General features: G+C 64.2%; 1 protein-coding gene across 1 annotated transcript in view; it reads right to left on the bottom strand.

The window, feature by feature from the left end:
• LOC109291056 (arf-GAP with GTPase, ANK repeat and PH domain-containing protein 3-like) overlaps positions 1 to 16,489 on the bottom strand; it is a 42,845-nt gene that overhangs the window by 9,033 nt on the left and 17,323 nt on the right. The window contains exons 4-5 of the mRNA XM_019507916.1: positions 10,367 to 10,540; positions 6,309 to 6,470 (exon numbers count right to left, since the gene is read on the bottom strand). Coding sequence (XP_019363461.1) covers positions 6,309 to 6,470; positions 10,367 to 10,540 — 336 coding nt within the window. The remainder of the gene's footprint in view (positions 1 to 6,308; positions 6,471 to 10,366; positions 10,541 to 16,489) is intronic.

Genomic DNA, 16,489 nt, shown 5'->3' on the forward strand with positions numbered 1-16,489 from the left:
ATCACGGGCCAGGCACGGGGTGGCAGGAGGTGGCAAGTGTCCCCCCGGCCACCCCCTAGCCCGCACGGGCCCCCATGGGTGCAGTGCTCACCTTTTATCACCCAACTTTGGGCATTAGTGCTGTGAACGACTTAACTACGCGGGGCTTGAATGGAATGACTAATAAACGTTATGTCACAGCACACGCTTCAGCTCATAGCAAAATGATTTGTAATTACCTAATTAGCGTTATGCAAATAACACCCTCATCTCCATAATGTGCCTTCCCAGCTCTCTATTAAAAGCAGGGAGCCGACTGCGCAGCTCCGGAGCCGGCGGGGAGGCCGAGGGGCAGCCGGGGGGGGGGGCAGGGCAGGGCTCGGATCTGCTCAGCCCCACAGCCGGGGGGGTCCCTGTGCCTCGACCTGCCGGCAAGGACCAGAGACGCTTTAACGGGCTGCGATCTCACCCCTGGCCCTGGCACCCACGTCGCTGCTGGCTCCGGCAGCCCATGGAGGTGGTGGCCCGGCTGGGTCCACAGCCCCGCGCCTCACCTGGGGGCTGGGGCTACTGATGGGGGCTCCCGGAGCCGGGCAGCTGCAGGGGCAGGGGCAGGGGCTGAGCCCCTCTATAGGCACCCGAAGCCGCCGGGGGCTGCAGGGCTGGGTTTGTAGACGCAGCGGAGGCTGGACCTGCACGGCTGTGTCTGGCCTGGCTTTGCCGTGCTCCAGCAAGAGCAGCCGGGCCAAGCAACCCCGGCTCAGCGCAGGGCCTGGGTGCCGGACCGTGGTGATCACCACCGCGTGCCGGCAAAGCCTGGCTGCAACCCCTGTACCGCAGGCACCGTTGTTGGGGATGCACCATCCCCGTACCCCAGCACGCTCCCCAGGATGCAGCGTGGGGCGATCCCAGCCGGCCGGGGCAGGGACCCGCCTGGCCGCGGGGCTGGTGCGGTCTGTGCCGCAGCCCACGAACGCCAGTGGGCAGTGGAAGCGAACGCACCAGCCGCTCTCCTGATGATGTTTTGATGATGTTTTAAAGACCGAGCGTTGTGAAGGGCAGCTGCGGAGCTTGGTGCGAGCCGGTGCTGCTAATGGGCATTAACCCCGCGCCCCCGCGCTGCCCAGCCTCCGACGGGGGCAGACTCAGCCGGGTGCCGGGTTGCGGCCACGATTAGCACGTGGCGGCTGGCGGCAGTGACTGCAGCTGTGAAATTAGCACGAGAGTCTCCCAGTGGTGGGGAGCGCCAGGGGCTCCCCACTGCCTGGGACCCGGGGCAGGGGGGGTTGAATTCCCAGCACTGCGCAGCGGGGTTGCAGCAAGGTGGAGCAGGGCCTGGGCCTGGATGGCATCACCGGGGCTCCCGCCTCAGCACAAGCATACGCGGGGTGGTCGCACGCCCAGCCCGCAGCAGGGACTGCCGTGCCGCGCACACTGCCCACGGCCACGGCCCCACAACCCTCCTCCTCCCACACCCACAGCCTGGCAGCCCTCTCCTGCTTGCGCTGGCACCCTGGGACGAGGCACCCCGTGCAGGAGGGAGCCCAACACGTGGGGCCGGTGCGTAGCAGCCCCAGCCCCAGCCCCTCCGACCTGCCACCGAGCCGAAGGGAGCGTGGGGCAGCTGCATGCATGCCTGCCCGGCGGGGCCTCAGGCTGGTACCGGGACCGGAGGGCAGGGCGTCCCCAGCCCAGGGTTTCGGGGCATCGCCTTCCTCCTCTGAGGCTGGGCAGGGGCCGGGGCCGGGGCCTTGCGAGCTGCCAGCGTTCAGCACGGTGACGAGGTGTTTGGGATATCAACAAATTAGCAGGCGTTGGGGAGCGGAGGATGCAGGCACCATCCGTAAATGTCAGCTCGCTGCCTCCTCATTTTGCAGATCATTAAACCCAATATTCCTAACCTGTATTAGTGTGGCGGGGACGGGCCCCTCCCCACGGAGCCGCCAGGGAGCCGCGCCACCCGCTGCATTGCCATGGAGACTCCCGCCGCGCTCCACCCTGCCCAGTGCCGCCGGAGCGCCGCGGTGCCCATGCACCTGCCGGCACGGCCCCGGCGCCCAGTGCCAGCCTCCGGGGTCCCTCGAAGGCTGGGAGAGCAGGGGCACGGGGGCAGGGGCCCATTGGGATGTGTGTGTGCATGCACGAGGAAGGGCACGGGGCCCGTGTGCACGGCCCCTGCCAAGGGGCACCCAGGAGGAGTGAGGAGGTGTTGCCTCCAAGGGCCCTGGGGCAAGAGGCGTGTGCAAGGGGTGGGTCACGCTGCGGGCACCAGGCAGGCCACGGGCACGTGCCCTGGGGGTGCAAGGGTTGTGTGCATGCGCTGGTGCTGGGGGCACATCCGCAGGGGAGGCTGGAGCCAGGGGGCAGCCCGGGAAGACCAAGCTGGGGGCAGGGACCTGGGCACCGGCTGCCGGGCTGGGGTGCAGCGAGCGAGAGGCCCTGGCTGCAGCTCCAGGCGCGGGTGCCCCGAGCAGCGCATTGGCAGCTGCCAGCCCCAGTGACAGGCTGAGAGCAGCTCAGCACGGCGCTCCCAGCCCCCGACGGCCCCGACACCGGCATTAATCACGGCCATCGCCCGGCGCAGCTCTTCACTGGCCATCAATTTCCCGGGGGGTTTCAAACTCAAAAACAAAGACAAAAGCGCGTCGTTGGCCGCCCCGGCGAAGCCCATTACGGGGCTGTCAGCTTCTCGCCATGCACCCTGCATCACTCTTTAAGCACATGAGAAGTTCATTATCCCCGGAGCTGTGGCAGCCATGGGGGGCTGGCCCAGGGAGCGTCGCAATGGTGCCTGCCTCTACCCACATGCAGCCGCGCACCCTGCCCGCGCCCCTGGCCTGGCTGGGCGCCATGTGGGCCCCCGAGGGGCAGCACGGGGCTTTCTCTGGACAGCGCAGGGAGCAGAGCCGGGCCCAGACCAAGGAGGCCTGGCCTCCCCCGGTCCCCCGTCACCCGCGGCTGCAGCCACCTGCCGGGTGACGGTCTGCACCGGGCGCTGGGATGCTCCCCCGTAGCCGGCCGCCGACGGGCTGACGCTCGCAGACAGCCCCCGGCCGCGCTCGGCGGTTTGGTGACGTTCCCTAGCAGCCTGATGCCGCCACGCTTGCCATAGTTTGTTGATGCTCCCTAGCAACCTGACACAGCGCTCTCTTTAACATGCGCCCATGTAAAAAAGCAACAGCTCGTTTGATTTATGATACTTCAGAACAACTAAGATTCAATTGCTCCGCACGTCCCCGGCTCTGATTACCTCCTAAATGAGATAAACTGATAGCAATTTATCCCCAGACCTCACCAACTTTCCCAGGATGCTAACCTGAGACACTGGCACCCAGCACGCACGGCTGGCTGCCCCCTCCCGCGCAAGGGCCGGAGAGCGTGCGCGGGGAAGGGGCAGGGCGATGCACGGCCGGGGCGGGGGAGCATCATCCTGGTCCCCGTGGGAGGGGGACGGCGGATGCCTGAGGGCAGAACCGGCCTCCTCCGGCTGCCCCCAGCTGGCCCAAGGGGCATGTGGGGCGTGGGTTGGTGCAGGGAGACTGTCCCCAGAGGCGCCTGGGAGCCCAGCTCAGTGCCGCGGGCCGGCCCTGGCTGTTGCGATGCCCGAGCGGACACACTCGCTTCTCCCTGGGCCAGCTGGGAGCAGGTCCAGGTGATGCTATAGGCCCAGGCTCATCCCCAAATCCCTTGCACACAGCCCTGCCGGGTGGGAGGGAAACTCCTGGAGAATCCCAGGAGACCCGTCGCCTCCTGAGTGCTTGACTCGGGCACCCAAGCGGGGTCCAGGCAAAGGGAAGTGTGTTCAACCCCCAAACCAGGGTTTAAAGGAGAGCATTAAACCAGCAGCTCTGCTGCAGGGAGCCACTGGACACTGCAGGGCTGCTGGCACGGACCCCCGCTCAGGCTCCCACCGCGGGAGCTGGCAGGGACCAGCCAGCAGTAGAGGGCTGTTACCTCTGTGCTTACCAGCCACTGCAGGGGCCATGATGCACACCTCGCTGTGGGCGTGCGGCTGTGGGGGAACCGGAGAGTTAGGGTGCAACACCATCCTGCCCCCTCGGCCTGTCCCCATCCCTCCTGCCATCCTCTCTCCAGCTGTGTGTGTTCAGGCCAGCTGGGCTGCCTCCTCCTTCCCCGCCATGGCCCCTGGGCACTGGCAACAGGAGCACCGAGCGCACCCTCCTGGGCCTGATGCTGCCCTGGCCGTGGCAATGGGAAGCAGGGACGCATACAGATGGTGCTCAGCGCTTGCTGGCTGGCCCGTGCATGCAGCATAGCCCACTCTGGACTGGGCCTCGGTGACCCGCGCAGTGCCCGAGTGGGGTGGGCTCACTGTGACCGCGCAGGAGGTGGCACGTGGTACAAGGCAGGGGCAGACGGGCCAACGTGGTGCCAGGCGCAACGGGGCTAGTGCTGCATCAGCAGCTTCCTGCGCAGGCACCCAGGGCTGAGAGGCCTCCACTAAGGGACCACTGGAGCGACGGGGGCAGGCAGGGACACTCAAGTCGCAGCGCTGCCTCCAGTCCACGTGCCAACTGCAGCCTTGCTCCAGGGCTGGGCACTGAAGAAGTCTCACCTTGCTGCAGACCCCAGCCCACGTGGAGCCCCCCACCCCAGGCACCGGCCATGCTGGCATCGTCCGCACTGCCCAGGGCATCGAGGCCAGATTCGGAAACCTTTGTCTGCCACCCACCGCACCTGTCCAGGCCGCCGATTCCCTGCAGCATCAAGCCACGGGCCCCTCTGCTCCGAGCTCCTGCCCTCTGGAGAGCCACCTCCCCAGCACCGTGCAGAGACGACCTCCGCCTGCTCCCCCTGATGCCCAGCACCCCTCTGCACTGACCCCGTGCCCATCGCAGGGACCGACGTCCCCTGCCTGCCCAGACGGCACCCCGGCCTGTCTGCGGGGCTTGCAGGCGACTGTCGCGTGCTGCACCGCATTAAGACCCATTCAGCGGGACGGTGACCATCTTAAGCCAACAACTCTGACAGCCGCATAAGTCACTTCTCTCCCCAGGCGCTCTGGGCCGCCGGCAGACGTCACCAGCACAGATCTCACATCCTTGGGATTGCTGATAAAAGAACTGAATAGCCCCAGACCCCGAGCCAGCCCCAGGAGATGCTGCCTGCTGACCTCTCTCTGTTAACATCTGAGCCTGCTTTCACTGCATCTCGCACGCGCCTCGCTAGTGCAAGGAGCGCGCGCTTCCTCCGCCGCGTCACGGCTCTGAGTACAACCACGGAAAACCTCAAAGCGATCGTGGGCACAGCTGACCCAGAAACGGACGCTGAAGTGGGGAAAACCAATGCAAACTGGAGCTGTGGCCAGCAGCCATCCCCAGCACCTGCCTTCCAGAGACAGGACGATTACACTGGGCAAAAAAGCTTCTTGGTTAAAAGTAGATGTGAAGGGAGCAGTCAGACATGAAAGCTGTACACAAAGCCTGGCATGGAGGGGAGGTCCAGGGCAACAGACCCAAGTGAGAAGGAAAACATGGAGGTGACTGACAAGGGAAGCTAAAGGAAGCACAGCTCGATCACTGGCCAGTGGGGCTAAATACAGTTACGGGGACTGTAGGATGCAGACAAGGGGGTCAGACATTAAAGCCTCCAAACTGACGGCCTGGAGAAGGCAGACGCAGATCGCCAGCTCTCCCCGACTCAGGACACGGGAGCTCTGCATGGAGCGAGGAGGAGAGCGACGTGCCGCTTGCGCAGGGTTTCCACACATGTGGGAGCCGCTGGCAGAGGAGGCCGTTCAGGCCTCGACCTTTGCAGGCGGGACGCAGGATGGGCCACGCACACCCTGAGCGACTGCGCCGGTGACGGCGATTCTGGGACGGACGCTAAACCTTGTCACGCGTCAGGGCACAGAGACCAGTTTCGCTACTGGAAACTGGGACGTAAGTGGCAGACTGCCCTGCCTCGGCTCTCACGAGCTCTCAGACTCTGTCGTGAAGCAGGCAGGGCTCTGTGCACGTTTTTGGGCACGAGAAGAGGAAAACTGGCTCCCTGAAACTGCCGGCCTTTCTGCAGGGAAACCCAGCCTGCGTAGCCCGCGTGGCGCGGACGGGCGGAGGTGCGAATCCACAGGTGATGGGAACGAGGACCTTATGGGATGCGTTTGGCAGCTGCCTCCCCAGGGGGCCAATGTCAGGGGCTCGACCAGCTGATCCCCGAGGTCTCGCCCGACCCCGGGGCTCCACGACCTGGGGCTGAGACACAGGCAGAGCAGCTGCAGCCGGCGCCGGGGGAGCGGAGAGCGTGGCATGCCGGGGAGCCGGGCGGTGGGCTCAGGGGCTGCCCAGCTGCACGACAGCCCTTCCTACCTTCCGCGGCTGCGCTGGGGCCGTCGGGCCGGGTCGTCCCCGTGCTCTTTTTTCTGCGGTGTTTCTTCCTGTTTGCATGTGGGGACGGAGGCGGCTCCAGCTTTGGGCTGGCGGCGTTGGAAATGTTCGGGCTGGAGCTGAGCGACTCTGCCGTGCCGTTAGCTGGAGAAAGGAGGAGAGAAGGCAGTGGAGGGGGATGCCTGACACCTGGCCCCACTCAGAGCCCCCCGCCCCATCACCCCCACCCAGACCCCTGCCCCGCTCAGAGCCCCCCGGCCTATTGCCCCAACCCAGAAACGTGTCCCACTCAGAGCCCCCCGCCCCATCACCGTGAACCACTCAGAGAGCCTGGCCCCATCACCCCAGCCCAGACCTTCGTCCCGTTCAGAGCCCCTATCCCCAACACCCAGGCCCACCACCTCGGCCCAGGCCCCCCAGCCCCATCACACAGGGATGCCCCCGGCTTTGGGCCACCAGAGCCCCTGCCCCACTCAGAGCTGCCAGGCCCCGTGGCAGAGCCAGCCCTTGATGCCCATCCCTGTCTCCCCGACGCTGCACCCGCAGCCACGGGGATGCCCCGGGACCCCCGCCCTCCTTGGGACCGGCTCTGGGGCGCTGCGGCAGGCACTGCTGCTGGGGCAGCTCCGGCCGCGGAGCCCCGCTACCCCGGACGCAGCCGCCTCCTGGTCCGGGGAGGGGCCGGGGTTGCCGCACAGGCGCCCGCGCAGGATGGTCTCCATAGGCTCCCGGTACGGTGCTGAAGAAGCCGCATCCCCAGCAGCAACGCACCAAATTTATCCTCAATCACACTGTTCCTTACAATTAATAGCAGAATTAGAAACAATCAGGGAGCTGCCTAATTACTGTCAATTAGAGCGCGCTAATCAAGCTCCGATCACACACACACACGCTGCCGCTGCACTCACCATTAAATGTCAAATTTCATTAGAGACCAGCAACAAAATCAAAAGCCTGACATTCAATTTCAGCGGCGCACACGGCGCAGGCTTCCAATCAGCATAAAAATGCAGACTCCGGGGAAGGCAGCGCGGGGCACGAGTCGCTCCACTGTTAACCCTCTCCGAAAGGCGCCCCCGCCTCGCCTGCCCCTGCCCCTGCCCCAGGTCCCGATCCCCAACTCCACGTGCCGCAGCAGCTGGAGTCTGGAGGCAGGCAGCAGGAGGGGCCCAGGAGTCCTGCTAGCACGGGGCAGCGTCCGGGCAGGATTCGAGAGAGCTGGATCCTGGTGGTGGCTCTGCCTGGGACCCCACGCTGCTCTCCGTCCCCTCTCTCACACCCCCACCGCACGCAGGCTGCGCTCCCTGGGCTGGGGCCGTGGCTCCTGACCTGCGTGCAGGCAAGGTGGAAGGGGTGGTAGGGCCGCGTCCTGATGGGACAGAGACCTGGGCAGCATGCCTGCGCTGCTGGGACACCTTGCCCCATTGCCCCAGGGAAAGGACAGGGGCTGGGTAAGACCTTCCCTGTCTCTGGCCCTGCTGCGGATGCAGGCGCTGGCTGTGCGCTCCTGCTACCACCGCCGGGGCAAGTTGTGCACCCAGCTGAGAGTCACAGGTACGACAGCACAGGGTGGCAGCTCCTCCCTGGATCCAAACTCACCGGCTGTCCGTGCTGCCGTAGCCGGCTCAGACAGCGCCAGGATGCTGAGCCAGAGCCCTGGGCATGGCGTAGCCAGGCATAAGGGCGTGGGGACACAGCCCTATACTGCATGTCACTTGCACCCAGTGCAAAAACTGCCTTGGAAAACATCAGAGGTAAAAGCGACACCAGGGTAAGCATGTGTCTGCATTATCCTGGGGTAACTGCCTCTGCCAGGGGGTTTTCCTGACAGCAGGCTACCCCTAGCGACCTGGCCAGTGCTGGGGGCCGCCCCTCCCCTGCTCCCCCAGGACACAGCCTCCTGGGAAAGATGCTGCGTGAGCATCACGGGTGCAGGGAGCGCTAGCATCTGTCTGTTTGGCATCTCGGGATAAAGTACAAACCAGGGCACAACACTTGTGTGTCCAAGCCCACTCACACCTAGCAGAGCAGCTGTGCGTGTGCAGCCTTGCCCCGACCTGCTCGTGGCTGTTTGCTGCGCGGCCCCTTGGCTGTCCCGCCGCTCTGAGCCGGGAGGCTCCGGGGACTCGCTGCTCTGCATTTATGCAGCCCCAGCACCTGCTCCTGGGGCAGGGGCCTCCGAGCCGCCTCGGCCGTGCTCTGACCCCCCTTGCCGGAGGCCACGCAGTGCTGGGTCCGGCATCGGGCCTGGGGCCAGTGTCCTGGGTGTCAGGTTCCCTCCCCGCCTCGTCTTGCGCACGGGGAGGGAGATTAGCCCCTTCCCTGCCAGCGTCCCAGTGAACGCACCCAGCGTGGGCAGAGCCAGAGGCGCCGGCAGGAAGGGGGTCATAGGCAGAGGGTCCGGCCCTTCCCCGGGCGTCTCACTCTGGTGCGAGGAGCCAGGGCCGGAGCTGAAAGCCCCCCACGATGCTCCTGGGGCTGGTGCCCGCCTGCCCACCCGGGGACCTTGCTGAAAGCAGCCAGGCAAGCAGCACCTGCGGCACCTGCAGCGCGCTCCACCTGCCGCGGCACAGGACAGCAGCAGCCACACGTGCCCCCCGCGCATCCGGCCCTGGGTGACGAAACATGGAGCAGGAGCTGCCAACCCACAGCACTTCCCTGCCCACACGTCATGGCCAGGGCTGGGGGCACAGTCCTGGATGCCAGTGCCATGCACTGCCACTGACACTGAGCCCCCAGCCCCTGCCCCTGGCCCGATGGGGGCAGAGACAGCACCAGGCTGAGCAGCGCTGGGGCCTGGGAGACCCCAGACCCACCTTCAGAGGCCGTGGCCTGGGCAGGGGACACAGCGGCTCAAGCACTCCTGCACTGCGCAAGTGCAGCCCCCGGCCCACGTGAGCTCACGATACCTCCCTGCCCCGTGCGAGCGCATAGTGCGCCATGCCCTGTGCGAGCGCACCATCAGAGGAGGGGGGCTGAAAGGACCGGCAGAGGTCATCTTGTGCAACCCACAGCATTGCACGCCCCGTGTGAGCGCACGCACCTTGCTGCCGCAGCTGGCACGGGGAAGTGTGCCGTTGGGGCTGGGGACAGACTCAGGACCCTGGAGCAGGTGGTCCCCCGTGCTGGCAGGGTGGGACCGGACGGGGCAGGGCCTGAGCCAGGGCCCGCTGGGGCAGGGGTGCGATGCCAGCCCTGTTCCTGTCCCCACGCTGGCTCCTCCAGATCCGGAGCCGGATCCAGAGCCGGCCCCGCCGGGCTCCGTGTCCGAGGAGAGGGGGTGGGCGGGGGCGCCGGCACATCGCCGCTCGCCGGCTGGCTCGGAGCTGCGCCCTCGCGCTCGCTGCCGCTGCCGGCGCTGCCCCATCAGCAGTAACAGTCTGATTAATTCGCTTCCAGCAGGGAGCTGATGGGGCCGATGATGGAGGCGCTGCACCAGGCGCGCCGAAATTGATAGTTTTTCACAGTTACAAATGAGGAGCCTCCTCAGCTGCAAATGGCGCCGGCACAGTCGGACTCCGGTAATGATCATAAAGAGGCTCTCTTTAAACTGCGAAAGCCCCTGGGACCGTGCGGGGGGGCGGCTGCCGCGCTAATGAGAACGACAAGGGGGCGAGCAGGCATGGAAATGGCTCCTCCACTCTTGATGTGCATTTAACTGCTTTTTTAGTGCGGCGGCGGCAGAGCCCGGCACGCCGGAGTGATGAATGCAGCACAAAAGCATTTATTTTCCAATTCGGCAAAGTGGCTACGTTGGGAAATGTATGAATTATTTTAATTCACTCAACTGTCCTGAAACAGCAGAGACGGGGTGCGCGCGAGGCGGGAGGAGGGGGCCGGGCACCGCCCCAGCCTGTGCGCCAGGCGCATGTCAGCCATGCTCGGCCGCTGTCCCGCCACCCGACCCGCGTGCCCTGTGGTGGGGAAGTCCTGCCGGGAAGTCTCTCTGCCCCCTCTCTAGCGTGGGAACCCCCAGGGCCGGACTCTGCATTGCTCCTTGCCAGTGCCGGCAGCGAACCGGGGCTGCACACGCTACTTACGGGGGTTCGGGCAGGCGCCGGGGCCAGCCACAGCCTCGCTCCACTGGTCAGCGCTGGAGACGGAGTAGGAGCGCTGGTGCATGCCGTCCGGCTTGGAGCTGAAGCCCACCAGGTTGATGCCACTGATGGAGCGCTCCGAGTGCAGGGAGGTGCTGCTGGTCGAGTGCGGGGCACCTGCAGGAGAGGGACATGCTCAGCTGGCACCAGCGCCACCACCGCACCCCTCCACCTGCCCACCTTTGACTCGTCCTGCTGGCACCCGGCTGAGCAGGCCCAGCCATCCCCAAGAACATGGCCTGCCCCCCAGCACCCCACCAGGCACCCAGACATGCGCACAGCCCCCAGCACCCGCCGCTGGGCACCTGGATATGCATGCAGTCCCCGGCACCTGGACACACACACAACCCTGGGGCACATGGCACACAACCCAGCACTGCTTCTGTGGGCACCTGGACATGCGCACAACCCCCAGCCCTGCCCAGCTGGGCACCCAGACACAAAAAAACCCCCTGTACCACCCAGCCGCACACCTGGACACACACACAACCTACAACCCCGCCCAGGTGGGTGCCTGGACACAGGTACAGCCCCCAGCCAGGCACCCAGACATGCACCATCCCAGCACTGCCCAGCCGGGCACCCTGCCCCATCCCCCTCGCAGGGCACCCCCAGTCCGCCTGCCAGGCCCCTGCACGCTGGGGCCCCTGCTTGTGAGCGGCTGCAGCCAGGGGCCACATGCTGCGGGAGGCGGAGGCGGAGGCGGAGGCAGAGGGGGCTGGGACAGCTCCTGGGAGCAACCCGCCAACTGGGCTGCATTCAGGGGCTGAGGCCCGGGGCTGGGGCCAGGCTCTCCTCTTTCGGCACAGCGCGAGATCAGTGGGCGCAAGAGCCCGAGGGGGTCTGAGCAGGAGGTGTGAGCACGCACGCATGGCCGTCCAGGCCAGAGACCCCCATACCTCCCCCAGGCCGGGGCGGGAGGGCAGGAAGCCTGGGGCACCGGGCACCATCCTTGTTCTCCAGCTGAAACTGCTTTTCATTTTTCTCAAACCCCGCTGGCCCCGCAGGGCCCCTGGCGCCATGACCGGTGTCCTGCGCTGCCCGTGCAACGCGCGCACCTCCGTCCCCCAGCTGCAACAGAGGCTGCAGCCGCACGCCTGGGGCCTGGAGCCACGACAGGCTCCCCATGCCCTGGGCTCTGGGACGCGGGCGCCAGCGGAGGAAGGGCCCGGTGCCCAGCCTGGGCAGCGCGGCCCGCGGCGCTCATTGCACGGAGCCGCCAGACTCCCCACCCCACCCCACCGGTCTGCTGTGCCAGGCCGCCTCGCCCGTGACCTCTGGGCCTGACCTCCGCCAGGACCCCAGGGCCAGCACCTCCCCTCCAGGCGAGTCCCTGGGCACCGGCCCCAGGACCCACCGACCAGCGCGTGTGCTGGGAGCCAGGCTGCCGCAGGCTCCCCCCCCTCCCTCCCTCCCTCCCCGCGTTCAGCGCCACAGAAACACGTGTAAAACCATGACACTGACTTTGCCTCTAATTAGCCCTTAATTTACAAGACACACTCGGAAGGGTAATTAGCTGGCGCTCTGCTCCTGACTGCCGCATCCATCTCCACTCGCCTCCGTATGGGAGGGAAGCCGGCTGCCGCCCGGGCAGGGGGCTGCTCTCCTGGGACGGGGAGAGGCAGGGTGCTGGTGGCGCTCAGCACCCAGAGCATCCATCCATCCACCCATCTGCCCCATGGCGCTGCACGGTCGCCTGCAGGCAGGGTGCTGTGCTCTGCGAGTCGGGCTCCCGCAGGGCCATGACCTGAGATGAGCCCCCACCCAGAGCAAGGCGCGGGGCAGCTGAGTCGCATCCGCCCCCAAAGACCCCATGCCCTGGGCTCTGGGATGCGGGCGCCAGCGGAGGAAGGGCCCGGCGCCCAGCCTGGGCAGCGCGGCCTGCGGCGCTCATTGCATGGAGCCACCAGACTCCCCACCCCACCGGTCTGCTGTGCCAGGCCGCCTCGCCCGTGACCTCTGGGCCTGACCTCCGCCAGGACCCCAGGGCCAGCACCTCCCCTCCAGGCGAGTCCCCGGGCACCAGCCCCGGGACCCACCGACCAGCGCGTGTGCTGGGAGCCCGGCTGCTGCAGGCTCCCCCCCGCCCAGGGTGGAGCTGGGCTCGGGAAGGGGAGGCTGGGGCTGCTCTTCGGTCCCGGCCTGGGAGCGATTGACTGTCCCCTGGGCCATGAGGGGACGGGGCTGCTACCCACGCTGCACGCCTGCCTTGCCCTGCACACACTGGCCCCAAACCACCCTCCCCAAGGCGGGCTGGGGGATGCGGCTGGATGCTTCTGGGAAGGGCAAGGGGGTCCTCAAGGACCTGGGTCACCGTCTGCTTGGCACCTGCCGCGAGCTTGCTGCCCCGGGGCTGGGAGGGGAGGGAGGCACCGCCCGGCTGCAAGAGGACCCGAGGGCTGTGGGGTGGAGCGGGCCTAGGTGCGAGGCCAGGAAAGCAGCGCGGCTGCACCACGCCGGGAACAGGACGAAGGGGGAAGGCCGGACTGGAGAACATCTGTGTGCTCCACCATGACCGCCGCCGCAGGAAAGGTGCTGGGGGGACAGGCGTCAGGCCAGCTGGGACCCTGCCTGCAGATCCAGCCCCCCGGCAGGTGGACGGCTGCTCTCGTCCTCTGGGAACTCCCCACGGGGCTCGACGCGGTCCCCCAGGACGACCCTCTCACCTGGCAGAGGTGGCCGGGGTCCGAGGCCCTGTGTCTGAGCCACATGCCAGGCACAGGGGAAACACCCCCCTGCAGCTCAGCCCCTTCTTGTGGGGGCTCAGGGCCTGCACCCGCTGCGTGGTGACGCAGGCAGGGGACAGGATCGGGTGACGTGAAAGACATCCGTGTCTGCGCAATACTGGATGCTGACTCCAGAGGGAAGTCTTTCTGCAATGAGATGCAGAGTAACTGTGATATAGATGGAAAAGGTGTGGGTGCAAACACACCTCGCTCGACTCCAGTTCGACTAGCGAGGGGGTCTGTTCCCAAGCCATTGCTTAGGGCAGCTGCTGTCACATCGCCGTGACAAAGTCTGATGACGGTAACAGGTTTTGGCGGGCATCCAGTTCTCATCAGGATCTTCCATAAGGTGCCTCTGTCGATTGAAGCAAAGGCCTTCGTCAGGTCAATGGAGGCTATGTAAAGATCTCAGCGTCGCCGGTGGCAGCTGTCTAGCAATAAAGATCATATCTACTGTCCCTCTGAGCGGTCTGAAACCACCCCAGGACGCGAGCAGACCCTCCTCGGCGAGGAAGTGAGTCTATTGAGGAGAACGGGGGCAAGGACCTTCCCAGCTGCAACAGGCATGCAATGCCACGATAACCGCTGCAATGCGGTCCATCTCCCCTCTCGAATACGGTGACAGCTCTGGCTCCGCTCGAGTCACTGGGGGGTCTGCTCGTGGATTTGGATAGGATGGTTTGGATAGGGGTGATGCAGCCCCAGGCAGGGTCCGGGCTAGATGCAATCTCTGGGGTCCCGTCCAGCCCCATGGCTCCGGGACTCTACGATTCTGTTCCCAGGTTTGCACAAGGATGATGTGTAGTTGCCAAGAGCTTTTTTCCACCTCGTGTACAAATTGCAGCGGGCGGTCCATCACGACCACGTGCCTCGTTGTTCTTCACCTGCTCAGTGGCTTTCAAGGCCTCTGGAGACGCTGGTGGACGGCAAGGTAGTCCGTCACGGGGTGGTGTGGAAGGGGTTCAAATCTTGGTTCAGGAGCTCTTGCAAGTGCTGTTTCCATCGTGCCTTGATGGTGGAGTTGCCTTTAAAGTGTTGTCCCACCATGGGACGTTGGCGGGGCGGCTCCTGGTGCGCTTGGCCTGCAGCGTATAGAGAAACTACATCCTGTGGCTGCTGGCAAACTTTTGGATCTCTTTTGCTTTCTCCCCCACCGCATGTTCGTTTGCTCTTGAGTTTTCCTCTGGTCTCAGCTTTAATGTAGCAACAGCTGTCCTGCTTGTTGGGAGCCGACACCATTCTGCCGAGCTTCAAAGGTTCCCCCTTTTCTGTCAATGAGAGCTTGAATTTCTGTATCGTTCCCCTCAAACCAGTCCTGACGTTTCTTTGCGTGGAAGCCTGGAGATGCTTCGCGTGCCTCGTGGATGCCTCGTTTGCAGCTCTCCCCGTGATCAGGGCCTCCTCCAGCACTGGGGGGCTCATCCGTGGGGATCGAACTCGCTGTAGGGCTGGGACGAGCTCCTCCAGGAGCCTAGAAGCAACACTAGACCCGCTCTCCCTGCAACAGCAAGGTGCGCTTCTTGGACCTGCCCTATCTAACATACAGCAGCAGGCCCGTGTGCATGTGTGCGCATGTGTGCAGATACTAGAAAAAGGCATATTAAAGCTGTACTAAACTCAGACACTCCACAGCACATCACCCTCCTTCCCCAGGGCTGAGAACGAGAGCACACACACACACACACAGACACAGGAGATGTTCATTGCACCCTCACGACACCACTAGAAGATGCCCTGGCGAGCAGCAGCTACAACAGCCGGGAACACGAGACCTGTTGCATGGGGCCGCAGGTGCTGGAGACGGCCTCCCCCCTGCTCCCCATGCAGAGGGGGACAAGTCTGAGCCATGGCTCCCTGGCTCCGGGGGTCTAAGGTCACAGCCCCTTACCCAGAGAGCAAGACTGAGCTTCCCACGGTCCATGGCTTTAGGGTCAGACACCTGGCACCAAGCAATCAGCAACACAAGCCGTTCCAACCCCGGGTTAGGCTTAATGCTACTGCACCGTGTCCAGCATCTGCAGCCACCTGCACAACGCGGGCTGGGCGCGCGGGATGTGGCCAAGCCAATGATCTGGATTCCCAGGTGCTGCTCCCGGATGGCGTAAAGCTAAATCTCCCCCCAGGCAACTTCCTCTGCAGGGAACTCCTCCGGCCCTTCAAGCCCAACCAGCACTTGGGGGAGCAGGTTCCTGGGAATGGTACCTCCAAACTGATCAAGCTGCTCAGGTGTGCATGGATAAAGCTGACAGAGATGCTGCAGCTCCATGCAGAGTCCCAGGTCTGCGGCGCCCGCGGCCCATGCTCGCTGCTGCTGAGTGCAGAGCTTTACATGTGGCCGCCGGAAATGCACGCAGGACTGGAAGGGGCTTCGGGGTGCGTAGAGCCCGGTCCCTGTCTTATGGGGAGGTCAGAGTCGCTCTGCATCAGTGACCTGCCTGCATGTCCCTGCGCTAGCTCATACAGGGCTAGATCCTGTGTCTTTCTGCACCGCTGATGAGAGAGATGCTAAAGAGAGCAAAACCCAGAAGCAATCTTGGGTGGGGGAACCATCTAGAACCACCCAGGTCATGAGGATTCCCTGTTTGAAAGGATATCGTGAGGCCTGTCACTTACCCAGCTCTCAGTCCATTTAACATGGGCCACGCTGACTCTGTGCCGTCCTTGTTTCCAAAGCAAATTGTTGGATGCAGACATGTTGGATGCTTGACAGAAGTCAAAACTTATTTTATACTCATAGCTTTATCAAAAAGACCCCTCAGAACATAGCAAGGGTGACAGGATCCATGTCCCATAAACTGACGTTCCCTTGGCATCAGTTACTTTTCCTCTCTAACTCTTGATTAGTCAAGTCCTGCAGCAGCCCTTCTGTTATTTTGGCTGGAACTGAAGTCAGGCCGAGAGCAATTGTTACCTGGATTGTCTCATTGACCCGCTTTAAATATTGGCACAACATTAACTTCTTCAAGTCCTCTGGAACGCTGCCCGTATTCTAAGATTCAATAAAAGTACCATTAACAAGCTAGAGAGCTCCTTGGCCAGCTCTTCTAAAACTCTTGGATGCAAGTTATGCAAAGCTGGTGATTAACATTTGCCCAACTGTGGCAGCTGCTGTTTAACATCATTTCTAGTTACTATTGGGATGGTAAGTGTTTCACTGTTGCCTTGTCATAGAAGCCCATTGCTTTGATGTTCCTAAATAGAGAAGAGAAATACCTGTCGAGTGACTCGGCACCTCTGTTTTATTGTTGGTATCGAGTCAGGGACTTCTCCTTGTGCCCTTTTGATAACTTTCTCTTGTAAAAAATGGATGTCTACTAATTACTAATCAGCTTCTCCATTG

The sequence above is a fragment of the Gavialis gangeticus genome, unplaced genomic scaffold (genome assembly GCF_001723915.1).
Source record: "Gavialis gangeticus isolate Ggan-Ray unplaced genomic scaffold, GavGan_comp1, whole genome shotgun sequence".
Taxonomy (NCBI): domain Eukaryota; kingdom Metazoa; phylum Chordata; order Crocodylia; family Gavialidae; genus Gavialis; species Gavialis gangeticus.